The sequence below is a fragment of the Gossypium hirsutum genome, chromosome D03 (assembly GCF_007990345.1).
Source record: "Gossypium hirsutum isolate 1008001.06 chromosome D03, Gossypium_hirsutum_v2.1, whole genome shotgun sequence".
Lineage (NCBI taxonomy): Eukaryota > Viridiplantae > Streptophyta > Magnoliopsida > Malvales > Malvaceae > Gossypium > Gossypium hirsutum.
In genome coordinates, this window is record NC_053439.1 from 49,803,553 (window position 1) to 49,823,483 (window position 19,931).

At 32.2% G+C, this 19,931-nt stretch overlaps 2 protein-coding genes and 1 long non-coding RNA gene across 5 annotated transcripts; all 3 read left to right on the forward strand.

The window, feature by feature from the left end:
• The first annotated feature begins 1,991 nt into the window (after positions 1–1,991).
• LOC107927150 (lactoylglutathione lyase) lies at positions 1,992–4,195 on the forward strand. Of its 2 annotated transcripts, XM_016858160.2 has the most exons (8): positions 1,994–2,174; positions 2,270–2,331; positions 2,581–2,641; positions 2,793–2,872; positions 3,155–3,225; positions 3,498–3,587; positions 3,702–3,812; positions 3,890–4,014. In XM_016858160.2, the coding sequence occupies exons 1-7, from the start codon at positions 2,079–2,081 to the stop codon at positions 3,788–3,790; spliced, it is 549 nt and encodes a 182-aa protein (XP_016713649.2). In that variant the 5' UTR covers positions 1,994–2,078; the 3' UTR covers positions 3,791–3,812; positions 3,890–4,014. The 2 variants fall into 2 exon arrangements, with proteins under 2 accessions (XP_040946335.1, XP_016713649.2); XM_041090401.1 differs by lacking the exon at positions 3,702–3,812 and having other exon boundaries at positions 1,992–2,174; positions 3,890–4,195.
• Positions 4,196–8,042: 3,847 nt separating this feature from the next.
• LOC107927149 (lactoylglutathione lyase) lies at positions 8,043–10,346 on the forward strand. 2 transcript variants are annotated; one of them, XM_016858159.2, is made up of 8 exons: positions 8,043–8,335; positions 8,439–8,500; positions 8,747–8,807; positions 8,945–9,024; positions 9,428–9,498; positions 9,705–9,794; positions 9,909–10,019; positions 10,097–10,346. In XM_016858159.2, the coding sequence occupies exons 1-7, from the start codon at positions 8,240–8,242 to the stop codon at positions 9,995–9,997; spliced, it is 549 nt and encodes a 182-aa protein (XP_016713648.1). In that variant the 5' UTR covers positions 8,043–8,239; the 3' UTR covers positions 9,998–10,019; positions 10,097–10,346. The 2 variants fall into 2 exon arrangements, with proteins under 2 accessions (XP_016713648.1, XP_040946337.1); XM_041090403.1 differs by lacking the exon at positions 10,097–10,346 and having other exon boundaries at positions 8,144–8,335; positions 9,909–10,020.
• Positions 10,347–13,018: 2,672 nt separating this feature from the next.
• LOC121215579 (uncharacterized) lies at positions 13,019–14,127 on the forward strand. The gene is made up of 2 exons (XR_005911505.1): positions 13,019–13,293; positions 13,656–14,127. It is a non-coding gene; the product is annotated as an uncharacterized lncRNA (long non-coding RNA).
• The last annotated feature ends 5,804 nt before the right edge of the window (positions 14,128–19,931 follow it).

Here is a 19,931-nt window from a genome sequence, read left to right on the forward strand (position 1 = left end):
ATTGAAAAATTCAGGTCATGATTACTATTACATTTAAAATTATTGTTAAAGGTTTGACTTTTATTTGTTAAAGGTTATCAAAAATTATTTTAATCAAGTATTTGATAATTAAATTTATTGAAATGTGTTGAGTGTTTTCTTCTGTGTCCACTCAGATAGATTAATTCTATATATTTATATGATACGGTCGTTGTTCATAGATATAACATATTAGATAAGTCTCCATGCATGATGATACGTACTCTACCTGAGGGTTAACATGTGTATACTCGAAGTGAGTCCGCATACTACGCATGTGTGATCCCATATAGAGTACGGGTCAAGACCCAACGACCTAACGAATCAATGAGTTAATAATAATTAATATCATAACAAAATGAGAATAATATTGGAAGAAAAGTAGAAGGGATTTAATTATTAAAGGAGATGCTTGAATTTTGTCTCATTATCTTAAACAGAGATTTTTTAAAGGAAGAAAACAAGTAAGGTGAATTAAATTTTGAGTTAGGATATTTTTGTTTACGAGAGAGAGAAAATAAATAAAAGAAGGATGAGTCGAAAAAGACAGCAAATTTTTTAATTATAAAAATCAGACAGCCAAGAAATATTTCTCAAATTGAACGTATTATTTTTACTTAATTTATTTTAATTCAAATTTGGAGACTGGATCAAATAAATATTATTTTTCTCATTGTTTTTCTCATTCACATTACCCGCATGAAAGAAGTTTAAATATAACTTAAGTTGCTATACTCTTTTTCATATTTAGAATTTAATTTAATTTTTTAAATTTTAGGATTTTTTAATTTTTTTAAATTTAAAAATTTAGGTGTTAATTATTAAAATCGCTATAATTATTATGTTATATTCGTTAAAGAAACATTTTAACATAAAAAAATATTCATAATCAAAGAAATACCATTATAATAGAATTTTTTTAAATATTAAAAATTAAACTTATATTTTGTTTTGAAATGTAAATCCATTAATTCATTCAATGAATGGAACCGTACAATTTAAAGAAGAAAAAAAGTAAACACTTGTCGTAGATGGTGAAAGACGAGCTCCATCAATACAACAAAGGTTTTAGCCTCAGCATTAATAGAACATTATGACACGTTGACAATTGACATATCCAGAGTGATTGCAAGCACTTAATATGATAAGGAAATCAGCCCCGGATGGTCCAAAGCAGCGAGCAAAAATCGACAAAAAACTTGAGCATTCACCAAACTAGAGAGGACGACAACAAAATCATCCCTAAAATCACTTGTAAAACTAAGATTACATGTATAAGCAAGACTAAAAAACGTACTACAAGAGCAAACAAAAGCTTCTAAAACTGAAGACTTATTAAATAATGGAAAAACAAACAAAAAAGTAAAAAAACTTAAGACAACACAGGTCCAAATTGACACATGAAATCATTTATTATTTTGAAATACTCTCAAAACATAAACAAATTAATTAAGAAGTTAACAAAGAGTCATCCACTTTTCCAAAAAAAACTATTGGTGGCCGGTGGAGTTTTAGCGAATAACAAACACCACCATCTGTCCATCACAACTTGTGAAGACAACAAAGATACCTACAAAATAAATCTGCAAACTGAAAAGAAAGAAGACATGTGTAATGAATGAGAAGAATAAAGAAAGAAAATGTTGATGGAAGAAGAAAAAGGCAAGCGATAACCCGCCTGAAGGCTGAACAAAACAAAATTGAACTTACATTTTTAAATCTAGAAAGTAAAGAGATTAAATTATTAAAAAAAACTAAATTTTAAATATATAAAAAAAATTAACTAATCAACCATAAAACATTATTACCATTCAACCATATTTTTTATAATATTATCAATAATTTACAACAATGACATCAAACTTTTTGTTTTAGGCAACGGCGGCTAGTTTCCTCTCTCTCTCTCGGCATCACCTTTTTCACACTCATTTTTTTTCCACATCTTCAAAGCCTCTATATAAGCATAAGCAATCCTTCACTTTTAACACAACTTCACTGACTTTCCCTCATTTCACTCTTAAACTCTAAACCCCAACTCTCCAGATTACATATTGCAAACAATGGCGTCATTGGATTCAAAAGAATCACCTGCCAATAACCCAGGCCTTCATTTTCCCCCTGATGAAGCCACCAAAGGCTACATCATGCAGCAAACCGTAAGTTCCTGTTTTGGATGTTTACAATATGTACATTGCTATGCCTTTCAAGGGAATTTATGTAATGTTTTTTTTTTTTTTTTTGGGTTTTGCAGATGTTTCGTATTAAGGATCCAAAGCGCACTCTTGAATTTTATAGTCGTGTTTTAGGCATGAAGTAAGTTATATTTCTCTTCTTTTCTTAATTTAAGCCGTTTTGTATTATAAAGTTAAATAAATATCTTTTGAAGTCAAAATCAAAAGTATTTTTGAGTTAAATTATCTATTTTTTTCTTATTTATCTCTTCTAAACTTGTTTATAAACACTTTTATTATAGAATCTATTTTCAAAATTGATTATTTCTAAAATCAAACACTTATATTTGATTTGATTGTTAATGGAATCTATGAATACATCCTTTTTCAGGTTGCTTAACAAAGTGGATGTTCCATATATGAAAATGACATTGTATATGATGGGATATGAGGTAAAACTGATTTAATTATATTGAAAGAAATTGTATTCTTATTGGTCTCATTTCATTGTGCTATCATCTTTCGCTTATTGGTTTTGGGTGCCACCATTTGGGTAAATTTAATTATGTTTGATTCTAAATGCATGTGTTCCCTTGGATGTAGGATGTTTCATCAGCACCAAGTGACCCAGTTGAGAAAACTATTTGGACATTTGGAAGACCAGCTACTATGGAACTAACACAGTAAGAATACATTATTTTTAGAAAATGAAAAATTAACCCATCTTTTGATTTAGCAAAGTTATCATTTTCCTGTACGGGATTGTTAGATTCGAATCGGTTCGATCGATTACATCGATAAAATATTGATTGACCATGTAAAAGAGTTGTTGAAAGATCATTTTAAATTGAATTTAAGCTAGTTTAAATATTTAATTTTTTGGGTTTTGTTTTTTTTATCTTGAACTAATTAAATCAGCAACCAATTTTTACAACACTGATTTAATAGTTTAACGTTTGCTACAGCTTTTGGGGTACCGAAAACGATCCTGAATTCAAAGGATACCACGATGGGAATTCAGAACCTATTGGCTTTGGTATGCATAGTTTTTGCCTCTTTTGCGATGTTGTTCTTCCAAGTGTTTACGTTTATAAATTAGAAGCTGAGACATTTTGATGGCATATACAATTCGTTTGTTTTGCCTTATTGAACTCCAATAGTGATTGCAATAGGAGAAAATAATTATAATATATGCATTAATTGCCGTCCTTAAAATATATGAGAAAACTTTAGAAAAAAAAAACCAGTATAACCATGCCACATACATGGTTGTATCTGATATTCACCTTCGAATGTATTCCTTTCCAGGGCACATTGGCATCACTGTGGATGACATGTACAAGGCCTGCGAGAGATTTGAAAGTCTTGGAGTAGAATTTGTCAAAAAACCAAGCGATGGTAAATCATCTCATCTATATTAGTAACCAAAGTTATGTCTGAAATATTTCCTTTTGGATTTTTGTTTTTTAAAATTGCATCAATTCATGCCTCATTTGCCAATCTGATTTATAGGTTTTGCATTCATCAAGGATCCTGATGGTTATTGGATTGAAATCTTTGATTTGAAAGGAATTAGACAAATAGTTAACAGTTTAGCTTGAGTTAATGCTTCACCAAATTCAGGTAACTTTTTATTGCTTATCATTTTTGTACATCATTGTAAATCGATCTGACACATTTCGATGTTGATGTCGATGCAGGAAACAATGATATGGCATATGTTGTAGATTCCAATGTCTACTCCCATACATTAATTCCTTTGCTTTCCGAAACTTGTCGAGGGACAAACTCAAGCAAAATCTTAATTGAAGCACATTTCATTCTAGTTGTGTTTATGTTTTCTTCAAGTTTGATATGTATAACAAATAAAGTGAAAATAAAGAATTTTGTAAGAGAAATTTCAACCTTCAAATTTACTAAATTCTATTTAAATTACATATAAATTTGTATGCCAATATATCATGTATACAAAGTCATGAATGAAGTAGAAAAATAAGTGATGAAAATGCAAAAACTTCCAATGGTTGAATCATTGAATGGGGCAAAGCAAAAGTATTTTCTTTGAAATGATACTCTTGAATAAAAATACAAGACGTTACACATTTTTATTGGATGTCGGTATTTTTTGGAGTAAAATAAAACAAAAAATGATACTTCATGTATCAAAATGAGAAAAAAAAGTTCAAATACCAAAGTGAGAAAATAATATAATTCAAGAATTAAATTATGACTTAAGCCTTAATTAGTAAGGTGGAGACACTTGAGCACTTTTTATGAATTTGTTAACAATATTAGTACTATCATCTATCAACGGTCAATACTATTAACACTTTAAAAGTTGCCATTAAAAGCGTTATCAATTTAGACCTACTAATAACATTATAAAAAGTAAATAATCAAATTATATCAAATTAAAGTAAAGAATTAAATTTCAAATTTTAAATAGTTTAAGCGGACTAAAACTGGAATTAGACCATAAAACAAAACATATGAAAACTTCACAATAGAAATTGCTCTACTCTTTGCCCTCACCTATGCCCCATGCGAAGGGATTGTATGAAACTGTCATCCCTATCACTTCCCAATAGAAGAATGACAAATTAAATTGTTCCTCTTAATTTTTGGCCTACAATTGACAAAATGGAATTATCAAAAACAACTCTTCAAAAGCCATTTTTGTTAGATAACCACTCATCAAACTGAAAACTCATAGGTTAGATTAGGATATCAGTCTCGAATTTGAGATTTAATTTTATATTTTAATTAGTTTGTATATCCGTGCAATATACAAATTGATAGTGTATGTTATTTAAAAATTAATTTAATTAAAAATTTTAACGTATAATATTATTATTTAAAATTCATATAGTAGAGTATGGTGTGACTATCAACGATGAATGGTTAATCTGTTTAATGCATTTATTAATTTTTAATTCGAAGTTGTAATTCAATGAAATAAAATAAAAATCCCTAAAATATCACCATTGAAACATTCTGTTAAGTATGACTCCTATTTTCAGTCAAATTTGAGAAATAATCTTTTAGTTAAACTCTGTTTATTTGTTTCAGTCAAACAATGATTAGTTTAGATTATTTTATTAATATTTGACATGTGAATTTAGCCTATAAATAGGCTCTTTCACAACCTTAGTAAAAACACCCATTAGAGATTAGAACTCATAACACATTTAGAGAATTTTTGTGTTTACGTTTTGAAAGTTCTTTGTTTTCGGGTTTTCGGGATTTAGTTTTTATCTCCATCTTTTGTACTCTTCGTTTTTTTGCCATTATAGTAAAATTATCTTTGCCCGTGGTTTTTTATCCTCTTTGGAGGGGTTTTTCCACGTTAAATTTGTGTGTTCAATTTCTCAATTTATTCCGCTATTTTTGTTACTTGTTGCTTTAATCGGGACAATCCCTAACAAGTGGTATCAGAGCTAGTTCAAATTTCATAGATCAACCCGTTCAGAGATGACAGCAACAAGGTTTGAAATTGAGAAGTTCAATGGTGAGACAAATTTCAATTTTTGGCAAGTGCGGATGATGGTAATTCTAGTTCAAAACGGCTTGAAAAAGGTTGTTACAGGGAAAAAGCCTGAGAATCTAAATCAAACAGAATGGAAAGAGTTTGATGAAAAGGCCTTGTCTGCAATCCAGTTGTGCCTCACGAATACGGTATTACAGGAGGTATTGATGGAGAAGACCTCATCCGCCTTGTGGAAAAGGTTAGAAACTCTTTATGCGACTAAGTCTTTGGCTAACCGTTTAGTGTTGAAACAACGTCTATTTACGTTTCGTATGAACGAATGTGAGCTTCTTAGAGATCACATCAGTCAATTCATTACTCTTTTAAATGATTTAAAGAACGTTAAGGTTCATATTGATGATGAAGATCAAGCTATTCTATTATTGTGCTCGTTACCCCCTTCATACAAGTCTTTCAGGGAGACCCTGATTTATGGCAGAGATAAAATCTCGTTCGAAAATGTGAAGGGTCATTTGTTGAGTAGAGACAAACTCGACAATAAGCTTCATTTGGATAGCAAGGCAGATAGGCAAGCTTTCGTTTTGGTAGCATCAAAGAAACGAGACAAAAGGTGTCGCTATTGTAAAAAGTTAGGTCACGTCAAAGCAGATTGTTATAAACTGCAAAATAAAAGAGCTGCTGAGAGTAACGAGGAAGATGTAGCTGGTACTAATTTGATCGATGAAAGCGGTGATGATTTCTTGTTAGTGTCAACGAGCGATAACTCCAAGCTCACGTCCGAGTGGATCCTAGATTCGGGATGTTCTTTCCACATGTGTCCCAATAGAGAATGGTTCTCCACATACAGTTCGGTTGAAGGTGGAGTTGTGCGCATGGGAAGCGATTCATCTAGTAAGGTAATTGGTATTGGTACTGTTAAAATTATGATACACGATGGGACGATTAGGACACTCTCAGATGTCAGGTATGTACCTGATTTACGAAAGAATCTCATCTCCTTAAGTATTTTAGACTTGAAAGGATGCAGAATCAACATCGAGTCAAACAGCATTAAAGTATCTCGTGGAGCTCTCGTTTTATTAAAAGGTAAAAGAACTGGCAGTTTTTATATTCTGGAAGGTTCTACAGTGACCGGTGAAATCGGACGTCCCTCGTCCATTACAGAGTCGAAGTCAACTCATTTGGAGCAGAGGCAACTTGGTCATAGGAGGGAAAAATGTATGACCGTTTCGTTGAAGAGAGGTTCTCTTTTGGATGCAGGTTTTGAAAAGTTAGGGCACTGTGTTCGTGAAAATCAGACCCGGGTTAGTTTTGATTTGGCAGTGTACAAGTCGAAGGCTAGAAGTCTTCCAGTTTCTAAGCACAGATTCGACTCAGTTGATTCCCTGCATAGTTCAAGATAGGCTCGTGGCGGGCTTTGGCAAAAATGGCGTTGTGGAAATATGAGTCAAGGTGGAGATTTGTTAAGTATGACTCCTATTTTCAGTCAAATTTGAGAAATAATCTTTTAGTTGAACTCTGTTTATTTGTTTCAGTCAAACACTAATTAGTTTAGATTATTTTATTATTATTTGACATGTGAATTTTAGCCTATAAATAGGCTCTTTCACAACCTTAGTAAAAACACCCATTAGAGATTAGAACTCATAACGCATTTAGAGAATTTTTGTGTTTACGTTTTGAAAGTTCTTTGTTTTTGGGTTTAGTTTTTATCTCCATCTTTTGTACTCTTCGTTTTTTTTTTGCCATTATAGTAAAATTATCTTTGCCCGTGGTTTTTTATCCTCTTTGGAGGGGTTTTTCCACGTTAAATTTGTATGTTCAATTTCTCAATTTATTCCGCTATTTTTGTTACTTGTTGCTTTAATCGGGACGATTCCTAACACATTCAAAGAACAAGAACGACGAAACTAAGTATTTTTTTAAAAACAAAAGTAGGACATCTTTATTGAAGTAAGGCAACGACGTTTTATATTTAAAAAAAAGGATAACTAAATAAAATATAATTTCTAAAACTTGAAAGAAAACATCAAAGGAAAAAACATAAATTCCAACCACATTTAAACTTTCCTCATCTAAAATTCAGAATACTAACATGAAAAGCTCCCAAACAAGTTAGTTTATAAAATATGAGAAAATGAGAGCAAGCCATAGTTGACTGTTTTCTTTTTAATTTAATTCAAAGTTGGAGGCTGGCAGAAAACTACAACAATTTCATTAAATAAACATTTCTTTACGTCAATAAGTTCAATCTTTCTCCTTTATTAGTTTAGAATTTTAAATCTGTTTAATAAAACTATATTCTAATATTCAAACATTCAAAGTTAGCTATTTTTATAGCGTTATAAAATTTACAAAAATGTGATCAAACCTTTTGTTTTAGTCAACAGCAGCTAGTTGCACCTCTCTCTCTCTCTCTCTTTCAACAGCAGCTTAACCACACATCTTCAAAGCCTCTATATAAGCATAAGCACTCCTTCACTTTCAACACAACTTCACTAACTTTCCCTTATTTCACTCTTAAACTCTAAACCCCAACTCTCCAGATTTCATATTGCAAACGATGGCGTCATTGGATTCAAAAGAATCACCTGCCAATAACCCAGGCCTTCATTTTCCCCCTGACGAAGCCACCAAAGGCTACATCATGCAGCAAACCGTAAGTTCCCGTTTTGGGTGTTTACAATATGTACATTGCTATAGCTTTCAAGGGAATTTATGTAATGTTTTTCTTTTCTTTTCTTTTCTTTTGGGTTTTGCAGATGTTTCGTATTAAGGATCCAAAACGCACTCTTGAATTCTATAGTCGTGTTTTGGGCATGACGTAAGTTATATTTCTCTTCTTTTCTTAATTTAAGCCGTTTTGCATTATAAAGTTAAACAAATATCTTTTGAAGTCAATGTGAAAAGTATTTTTGAGTTAAATTATCTATTTTTTCTTATTTATCTCTTCTAAACTTGTTTATAAGCACTTATTATAGGATTTATTTTCAAAATTGATTATTTCTAAAATCAAGCACTTGTATTTGATTTGATTGTTAATGGAATCTATGAATACATCCTTTTTCAGGTTGCTTAACAAAGTGGATGTTCCATATATGAAAATGACATTGTATATGATGGGATATGAGGTAAAACTGATTTAATTGTATTGCAAGAAATTGTCTTCTTATTGGTCTCATTTCATCGTGCTATCATCTTTCACTTATTGGTTTTGGGTAAATTTAATTATGTTTGATTCTAAATGCATGTGTTTCCTTGGATGTAGGATGTTTCATCAGCTCCAACTGACCCAGTTGAGAAAACTATTTGGACATTTGGAAGACCAGCTACTATGGAACTGACACAGTAAGAATACATTATTTTTAGAAAATGAAAAATTAAACCACCTTTTGGTTCGATAAAGTTATCATTCTTCTTTCTTATGGCTTGTTTAACACATGGTTATCAAAATCGAATCAGATCGGTCGATTACATCGATAACATATTGATCAAATCGAGTAAAAAATTTATTAAAAGATTATTTTAAATTGAATTTAATCTGGTTTAAATGTTTAACTTTTTGCTTTATGGTTTGATGCTATTTTGTAATTGATCTTTCTCTTTTTCTACCAAAAAATTTTTTAACTTTTTAAGTTTTTTTTTATCTTGTAATCGCTGAACCAATTAAATCAGGAACCAATGATTTAATTGATTTGATCATATGTCCGGTTTTTACAATATTGATTTAATAGTTTAATGTTTCCTACAGCTTTTGGGGTACCGAAAACGATCCCGAGTTCAAAGGATATCACGATGGGAATTCGGAACCTATTGGATTTGGTATGCATAGTTTTTGCCTCTTTTATGATGTTATTCTTCCAAGTGTTTACGTTTATAAATTAGAAGTTGAGACATTTTGATGGCATATACCATTCTTTTGTTTTGCCTTATTGAACTCCAATAGTGATTGTGATAGGGGAAAATAATCATAACACATGTATTAATAGCCGTATCTGATATTCATCTTCAAATGTATTCCTTTTCAGGGCACATCGGCCTTACCGTGGATGACTTGTACAAGGCATGCGAGAGATTTGAAAGTCTTGGAGTGGAATTTGTCAAAAAACCAAGTGACGGTAAGTCATCTCATCTATATTAGCAACTAAACTTATGTTTGAAATATTTCCTTTCGGGATTTTTGTTTTTAAAAATGCATCAATTCATGCCTTATTTGCCAATCTGATATATAGGTTTTGCATTCATCAAGGATCCTGATGGTTATTGGATTGAAATCTTTGATTTGAAAGGAATTAGACAAATAGTTAACAGTTTAGCTTGAGTTAATGCTTCACCAAATTCAGGTAACTTTTTATTGCTTACTATTTTTGTACATCATTGTAAATCGATCTGACACATTTCGATGTTGATATCGATGCAGGAAACAATGATATGGCATATGTTGTAGATTCCAATGTCTACTCTCATACGTTAATTCCTTTGCTTTCCGAAACTTGTCGAGGGACAAACTCAAGCGAAATCTTAAATGAAGCACATTTCATTCTAGTTGTGTTTGTGTTTTCTTCATGTTTGATATGTAGAACAAATAAGGTGAAAATAAAGAATTTTGTAAGAGAAAATTCAACCTTTATTAAATTCTATATAAATTACATTAAAAATTTGTATGCCAATCTATCATGTATGTGCTTTACGAAGTCATGAATGAAGTAAAAAGTATAGTGATGAAAATGCAAAAACTTCAAATGGTTGATTCTGGGGCAAATTTTTTAAAACTTAAAATATTTATAAAAGTAATATAAAAAAATTGCATAATATTAACCCTTGATAAGTCAATGTATGTGACTAAATTTTACTTTACTTTTGTGTTTTTTCTACAATTTTATCTTACTTTGACTTATTCACTATTTATTTGTTCCTATTAAACATTTAGAACAAATAAATCCAAAACTTAAACAGGTAAAGGTCTTCATGAAGCAACATACAGCTAATAATTTTCTTTCATAAAAATAGAAATCAGTTATGTGTGCTTTGGTGTCACGAGAATGTAATATGTCAATTTTCTAACACAAGATTCAAAATAATCACACTAGCAATAACAATTTCTAAATAACAATACTAAATTTCTAATCAATATTCAAGAAATTCAAGATCATATAAATACAAATCAATCCTAATTTCTTAAAGGATTTGTATTAATCAACCTCTAAATTTTTTACTCAATCAAGGTGTTAGTAATCTCATATAAATTAATATCCCAAAATCATTCAATAAATAAAAAAATATCTTACACAAAAATCTTAATCTATCATAACAAAAGTCACAATTCTAACTTTTTAGATTCAATAAAACTTGAAAAGAAAAGAAGAATAGTTACCGAATCAGAGAGACCCACATGAAAGTATTGAAAGATTAATTTTACACAAATATGGGTCTAAAATTATACTCAACCTCTTCATATTTGTGAATGGTTAACCCAAGTCCATCCATATTATTTTTAAAAATTAAAATTAAAATATATATTTATATTACTTTAAATTTAATATGTAATAATTTTATATATTTTTATTTATTAAAATTTTATATATAATCATCTTAGCTTTAATTTTTATGTGTTATAAATTACATAATACATAAAAATAACATAATACAAAATATTACAAACTTAAAAAATGGGTCGGGTATAGTTGGGTTCGGGCCTTGAATGCTCAAGATGAAGCACAACTCATATTTTAAACAAACTTAATTTTTTTGCCTAAACCCTCCCAAATTTTTGGTGGGCCTTTAAGTTTGAACGGATAACTCAACCCATGAACAAATCTAATTGCTTAGGTCATAATATAGCCCTTGAATTATATTCATTTTTCGCTTTGGTATTTAATCCTTTTTCACTTTGATAGCTAAACCATAATGTTAACCTTAATTTACCATAAAACAAAAAAATTCCCATTAAGAACATGTGATGTTGCACATTCTTATTAGATATCGGCAATTTTTTTAGTAAAATAAGACAAAAATCATACTTTAAATATCAAAATGAAAAAAAAAAGTTTAAACACCAAAATAAGAAAATGGTATAGTTCATGAGTCAAATTATGACTTAAACCTTAATTAGCAAGGTGGCGAAACTTGAGCACCGAGTCTGATAACAATATTAATATTATCATCAATTAACAGTTGATACTATTAACACTTCAAAAGTAACAATTAAAAGTGTTATCAATTTGAACCTACTAATAATATTATAATAGTTGATTAAATTATATCAAATTGACTTCAATTACATTATATAGCACCCCATAGACACTATATTTGTTGCCAAAGTAACTAAGATTGGCTTATCTTTTAAAATTCAACTCAAGCGTCAAATATTTATCATATTATATAAACTATTCATTTCTAAAGCATTCAAATATTTACCATCTGAAGTATAATCGAAACTGGTTCCGATCGGCTGCTCTACGAACTGAATGTTGGATTCCTGTGAAGGGACATTAAAATGTATCAAAGAAAATCATGGAATTCTATTAGATACCTTGTCCCAACCATAGTCATTCCAGAAGTGACAAGTTTTTAGCTAGATGGAAAGGACCAATTTCATAAAACAGTGCTGCATTTGGGAAGTCCAGTCAGCCAAATCATTACATGCTCCCTTTTGCTGTTCCCAGATTTGAAGAAGAAGTAAAAACATACTGCAAATTTAAATCAGTTCAACAAAAGAATTTAAGACCCTTTTTAGCATACATTGATATGTTCATCAATTTCCTTGGAAAAAAGTACTACTTTGGAAGCAACATATAAGAACCATGACATATTATTACTCAATGTTCACTGCATATATATATATGTACGTGTAAGTTGAATTCTGAAACGAGATCATTTTTCAAAATGAACTTTTGAAAGAAAGTTGAGGCCATTTCTTTTTGTGGGAGTGTTCATGATCTTTTGGGAGATTGCAGCAAATCCTGTTTGGTTTGTACACAGTTTGATGGAGCTCCACCCCACCCCAGTTGGGGACAAAGTTGCATAAACAGTAACTCAATAATTAGGAAACCCTGCACATCACCTTCTTCACTCTCATTTTCTTACATCTCAAAGCCCCCTTATCAACAAAAGTATGATCTCCGTTTTTAAAGCAAATTCATTCATTTTCAGTCATTTCAGTCAAAACTCTCAAAACTAAAGTTTGAATCTTTGTAGGATCAAACCCAGTTTAGGTTCTACTCAATGGCATCCATAGCCTCGAAAGAATTAGCTGCCAATACCCCTGGCCTTCATACTTCCCCTGACGAAACCAACAAAGGCTACTTGGTACTGCAAACTGTAAGTTTCTCTCTCTTTTTTTGGTTTATGTTTTTTAAGGAATTTGTGTAATGCCTTTTGTTTTCATTTCTTTTGGGTTGCAGATGTTTCAAATTAAGGATCCAAAAATCAGTCTTGATTTTTACTCTCGTATATTGGGCATGTCATAAGTTGTAGTACTTCATTTTTCTCTTTTTTATGGGTTTTTTTTCCCTAATTTAGCAAAGTCTAGTGGTAGTCAGCTCGTTTTTATCTAATTTGACTTCTTTGTTGGCTGTTTATAGGTTGTGTCTAAATATCTGAAGTGTTTATACAAATGTAAGTACTACTTTCAACCTTTTTTGATTTGATAGTTAATGGATTCTATGAAAGCTCGTTTTCAGGTTGCTTAAGAGAGTGGCTGTTCCTGAATTGAAGTTCACCTTGTATTTTATGAGCTATGAGGTCAAATCCTTGATTAGTCTCATTTCTTAGTGGCTCATTGTGCTAGCTAGTCGCATCTTTCAGTTGTCGGTTTTAGGTGTCCCCGTTTTGGTAATAACAATGATGTTTGGTTCAAAATGCATGTTTTCCTTGGATGTAGGATGTTTCATTAGATTCAAGTGATCCAGTTGATAGAACAGTTAATCATCATTCCTATGCTTTGCAGTGTGTTTAACACTTTAATGTTTCCTATACAGTAATTGGGATACTGAAAGTGACCAGGAGTTCAAAGGATACCAAACCCGGAATTCAGAACCTTTAGACTCTGGTATGAATAGTTTTTGCCTCTTGTAATATGTGGATTTTTGTTAAGCTTTGGCCTGCATTGCAACAAAAGACCAGCAGCAAATTCAGCTCAACTTCTGCAGCAACACTGTTCTGAAGTGAAGAAATGAAGCTGGTCTGAATGCAACAACATATTTTGATTATTTTGTTCCTATGCAACTTTGTCTTGTTTCTTTGTAATTTGATAGCAAAATTAGTAGGATTTGTTGGATGATTTGTATTGATGTTATGGCTGATATGTCAGCTTACTTTTTGTGTACAAGTTAGTATTGTTTTGTGATGTATTAAGTGGGAGCAGTTAACCATTAGATAACTGACCATTTGCTTTTGTAACATACATATATTTTCAAAATTTGAATGAATGACATTGAAGTTTTTCAGTTATTTTTTTGCTTAGTTCCTTATTCAGTTTTCTTGCTTCAATTGTTTTTGTTTTCTTTCTTGCTTAAAAAACCAACAAATGGTATCAAGAGCCCGTTGTCTTTGAGGGCCTTGGTTGTGCACTGTCACTAAGCAAGTTGTGCTCGAAACAAAGAAGTAGAAGCTGTTTTTTGTTGGTTGTTTTTGGTTGTTGTAAAGATGAGTTTTACACCACCTCCTCCACCTATCTTTGCTGGTGAAAATTATAACATTTGGGCAGTGAAAGAAAGAACATATCTGCAGGCACATGACCTGTGGAATGTTGTTCTTAATGACACTGAGCCACCACCATTGAGAGCCAACCCGACCATAGCCCAGATCAGGCAGCATGGTGAAGATTGTGCCAAGAAGTACAAGGCTATGTCATGCCTTCAAAGTGGAGTCTCTGATATTATCTTCACAAGGATTATGGCCTGTGACACACCAAAGGAGGCTTGGGATAAACTCAAGGAGGAGTTTCAGGGGTCAGACAAGACCAGGCAGCAGCAACTAATTAATTTAAGAAGGGACTTTGAGAACCTGAGAATGAAAGACTCAGAAACCATTAAGCAGTATGTGACAGAATTATGGCCACTGTCAACAATATAAGACTGCTTGGAGAAGAGTTTAGTGATCAAAGGATAGTTGAGAAAGTCATAACAACCTTGCCAGAGAAATATGAAGCAAAAATTTCTTCTCTGGAGGATTCAAGGGACCTATCAACAATCCCTTTGACAGAGCTGATAAATGTTCTTTATGCACAAGAGCAAAGAAGGGCAAACAGAATGGAAGAGCACTTTGAGGGAGCTTTTCAAGCCAAAAGCAGAGAAAGCTCAAGTTCAACTTCAAATTCCAAAGGCAAGAAGCCTTGGTCAGAAAAGAAAAAGAAAGAGGCTGCCAAGAAGAAGTTTCCACCTTGTGTCCATTGCAAGAAGACTACTCACCTGGAAAAATATTGCTGGTACAGACCAGACATTCGTGTAGAGCCTGCAAACAGTTTGGCCACATTGAAAAAGTCTGCAAAAATAAGCCAAAAGCACAACCACAGTATCAGAACCAAGCTCAGGCTACTAAGGATGTTGAAGTACAGGAAGAACATGTTTTTTCAGCATCATGCTTCACAAGCTCGAGCAAAGTCAGCAAAATTTTGCTAACTGACAGTGGATGTACTCACCACATGGCTTCTGATATGAACATGTTCAAGGAGCTAGACACCACTTTCATGTCCAAAGTCAGAATAGGCAATGGTGAACTGTTGCAAGCAAAAGGGAAGGGCAAGGCTATGATAAGCACCAAGTCAGGTAACAAAACCATTTCTGAGGTTCTTTATGCACCTGGCATTGATCAAAATTTGCTGAGTGTTGGTCAGCTACTGGAGAAGGGCTACTCTTTAGTTTTTGAAGGCAAAACTTGTGTGATCAATAATGCTGCAAATCAAGTGTTAACAATAGTAGCCATGCAAGACAGAACCTTCATTGTGGATGTGAATCAGTTGCAGGCAAGGGCATATGCATCTCAAACTGATGAAGCAAGCTTGTGGCATAGGAGGCTGGGGCATGTAAACTATAATTCATTAAGCATATTACAACCAAGATCAAGCCAAAGAAAGAAGTGTATGAGGTCTGTTAGCTTGGCAAACAGACCAGATTACCTTTTCTTGTCAACAAAGCATGGAGAGCTCAAGAAAGGCTTCAACTGGTTCATACAGACATCTGTGGACCTATGAAGACCACCTCCTTATATGGCAGCAGGTACTTTGTACTATTCATTGATGACTGCACAAGGTTCTGTTGGGTAAATTTTCTGAAGCAAAAGTCAGATGTTGTTGATTTCTTTTGCAAATTTAAAGCTTTGGCTGAAAACCAAGCTAGTTGTAAGCTTAAATGTTTGAGGTCTGACAGTGGAACTGAGTATGTATCTCAGAAGTTCCAAAAGATATATGATGAAGCTGGAATTCAACACTAGCTAACTACTATTTACACACCACAATAGAATGGTGTTTGTGAGAGAAAGAATAGGACAGTCCTTTATATGGCCAAGTGCCTTCTGTTTGAGGCTAAAATGCCTAACATTTTTTGGGCTGAAGCTGTGAACACATCTGTTTACTTGTAAAACAGACTGCCAACTAATGCAGTGAATGGCAAAACACCTTTTGAAGCCTGGTTTGGACAGAAACCATCTGTCTCACATGTGAAAGTATTTGGTTGTTTGTGTTATGTACTGGTACCAGCAGAGAAAAGAACTAAGTTGGAAAGGAGGTCCATGCCAGAGGTGTTTGTTGGCTATAGTAGTGTGAAGAAGGGATATAGAGTCTTTGATCCACTGACCAAGAACGTTGTAGTGAGCAGGGATGTTAAGTTCAGTGAAGCAAACAGTTGGAAATGGGATGGAATTGAGGCAAGTCTACTTGATGAAGATCAGAATGACCTTGACCTGCAGCAGGCTGAAACTGAAGAAGTAGTTGAAGATGGCTATGATGATGTACCTGTTCGAGGCACTAGGACACTAGCCAACATCTATGAAAGGTGTGCTGTGTAATGACCTGAATTTTCAGTGGTGTCGGAACGGTGATTTGAGATCACTAAATCCGACAAGTGAGTAGAAAATATTATTAATTTAGTGAGAATAAGTTAAATGTGAAGTTAGGCAAATTTTTTTGAAATAGTGAATAGTGTACTAGAAATAAATATTAAAATAATTAAAATTAAAAACGAGGCATCGAGACCTCAAAGATTTTAAACCGAGCCATAAATATGTTTATAAATATTTATGGAGTGTTAAAAAGTTAGTATTAAAGTTTCGTCAAGAAATTTTAAAGTTCCAATAGTTAATTGAACAAAAAGGACTAAATTGTAGTAAATGTAAAATTATGAGAAATAATTAAATAGCTTAAATGATAAAAGAAAGAGGGCTTAAAAGGTAAATAGACCCAAGGTCTATTTGGGCTAGAGGCAAAGATACAAAATCAGCAAGAAAATAAGGAGAATTAAGGGTAAAATTGGAATATTACAAAATTTACTTAATAAAGCTAGGATTGAAGTGGAATTATCTAGACTTCTCTTTATTTTTCTGCATTCTCATCAGTAAAAATACCATAGAAGGGTCTTCTTTAAGCTGGTTTTTCATATTTTTACTGCAAGTAAGTTCAATTCTTGATTATTTCTTAAAATTTTTGTGTTTTTGTAACTTTTATAACTAGGTCCACTTGTTGAATTCATTAGTTTTTGATTCTATGAAAGAAATTGAAAGTTGTTATGAATATGTGCTGGAAGTATATGATGATTTAGCATGGAATTAGAGCTTTAAATTGTTTATATGTTGATTTTATTGAAAGAATTGAATAGAAAGTGAATATTTGGGACCTAATAGTAAAAGAGTTTGAAGTTAGGGTTTTATGTGGAAATTATGAATTTCAATAGTTTTGAAATAACTTATAATGTCTAGATAAAGTACTAATTGAGAAAAATTAGCTTAATTGAGGGGTTAATTGCGCAAGGACTGAATTGTATGAACTGTGAAATTTGGGGTAAAATGGAAATCAACATATTGCACTAAAACAGTTTTGGACAGCAGCAGTAGTATAACTTTGAAAAATCACCAAAAATTGTGGGAATTTAATTAGAGGATGAATAAAATATGAAATTAAATTTTATTGAGTCTAGTTTCTCATAGAAGAAATAGTGTAAGCAATAGAATTGTAAATAATGAGATATAATAAATTTTGTGAGACAATGTTAGAAGGATTTCGGGTTCCCCTATTCTGAATTTGGAAAATCATCAAAAATTAAAGAAAAATAATTAGGGTCTTAAATTTATATTTTTAAAATCCTGAATGAGTCTATTTTTAATAGAAACAAACAGAAATATCATCCAAATCCCGTACGAGGAGATAATTAATTTTTAGTAAAGAAAGGTCAGAACTGTCAGACAGCAGAACAGAGGTGACTTTAAAGAATAAACTGTACTTATTGGCTAGACCAAAAATTCTAAAAATTTTATGGTAAGAAGATATGTGAGTCTAGTTTCAGGGAAAATTAGAGAATGCTAATTTGGAATTTTTTATCCCAAGATAAAAATAATTTGGTGACCATGACACGGGTGGACAGCATTGAATATACATAAATAAATAGTGAAATTATAGATAATGTTATTTATAAGCGGGTTATAAACATTAAGGATATGAAATAAAGTGAAGGTGAAGTCAATACTGATAAGTGAATGATTTTAAAATGATAGATCGAGAACCCGAAGCAAGTCGAGGAAAAGAAAAAGTAGTTGATTAGTCCCTGAACTTTCACAAATTCTACAAATCGAACCAGGTAAGTTCATATGGCTGAAATTTAATGATTAAATGTTAATTTCATGAATGATATAGTGTATGATGTATATATTTGTTGATGGATTGAGAATAAAATAATAATACGAAAACTGAATAAATGATCAAATTGAGCGGAACGTCGGATTTGAGTACTTCTGATCAGTGACAAGTGACAAGTGATAAGTGGTAGCTTTAGCTACACTTATCTGACAGTGACAAGTGACAAGTGGTAAATGTGATCTGTGTAAGACCGTAGCAGGGCCATGGCTTCGGAAAGTGATAAGTGATCATATGCAATATCATAGTTATACTATGGCAAAGTGGAAGTGAAGTACTCAATTTTTCGTAACCGTTCCCTAATTTGATTAAGGATGGTAAGTGATAAATGGGCCCAAAAGAATTATAGTAAATGGATAAGTGGTAGTGAGTTTATACAATGGGACTCACCAATGATTGTGGTTGACAGGTGAACTTAGTAATGGTGTATAATGTATAAGTGTATGAATGTTTGGTAAGATTTATGTTTTATGCCTATAAACTTACTAAGTTTCTATAAACTTACTTGAGTGTATTCAATGTCTCATGTAGATTGACGTGAAAATATACGGAGGATCGAATCAACACTGAGGATCACACTATCCAGATTATCTCCGGTAGCTTTTGTAAATTTCCTTTTTGATTTATATGGCATGTATATAGTTTGATGATTATATAAATGCCAAAACTTGTTTAATGAATATGTATTAAAGTAAAGAGTGATGACTATGCTAAATGGTATAATTATAATAGAAGTATGTTTTGGGCTTTGGAGACCCATTTAAAGGACATTATGACATGTTTCGGTAAATAAATAGTAATTAACTCGTAATAACAGAAAAATTAATTCGGTTAACTCCGGTAATGTCTCGTACCTTATTCTGACAAAGAATATGGGTAGGGGGTGTTACATGCTGTAACCATGGTGGAACCTTCCTGCTATGATGAAGTTGTAAAATAGAGCTGTTGGCAAGAAGCTATGGAAGCAGAACTAAGGATGATCAACAAAAATGATACTTGGGAGCTTGTTAATAGACTTGAAAATAGAAGGATCATTGGTGTAAAATAGGTGTTCAGAACCAAGAACAATGATGATGGTTCTTTGACCAAGCAAAATGCTAGACTGGTTGTGAAAGGGTATAGTCAGCAGCAAGGGATTGATTTCTCTAAAACCTTTGCACCTATTGCAAGGTTGGATACCATAAGATTGTTGTTTGTCTTGGCAACTCAGAAACATTGGAAGGTACATCATTTAGATGTCAAGTTAGCTTTCTTAGATGGATTTCTCAAGGAAGAAATCTTCATAGAACAGCCTGAAGGTTTTAAGATCTCTGGTGAAGAACATAAAGTTTACAAGCTCAAGAAGGCCTTGTATGGCCTGAAACAGGCTCCAAGGGCCTGGTATGAAAGGATAGATGGCTATTTGGCAAGGTTC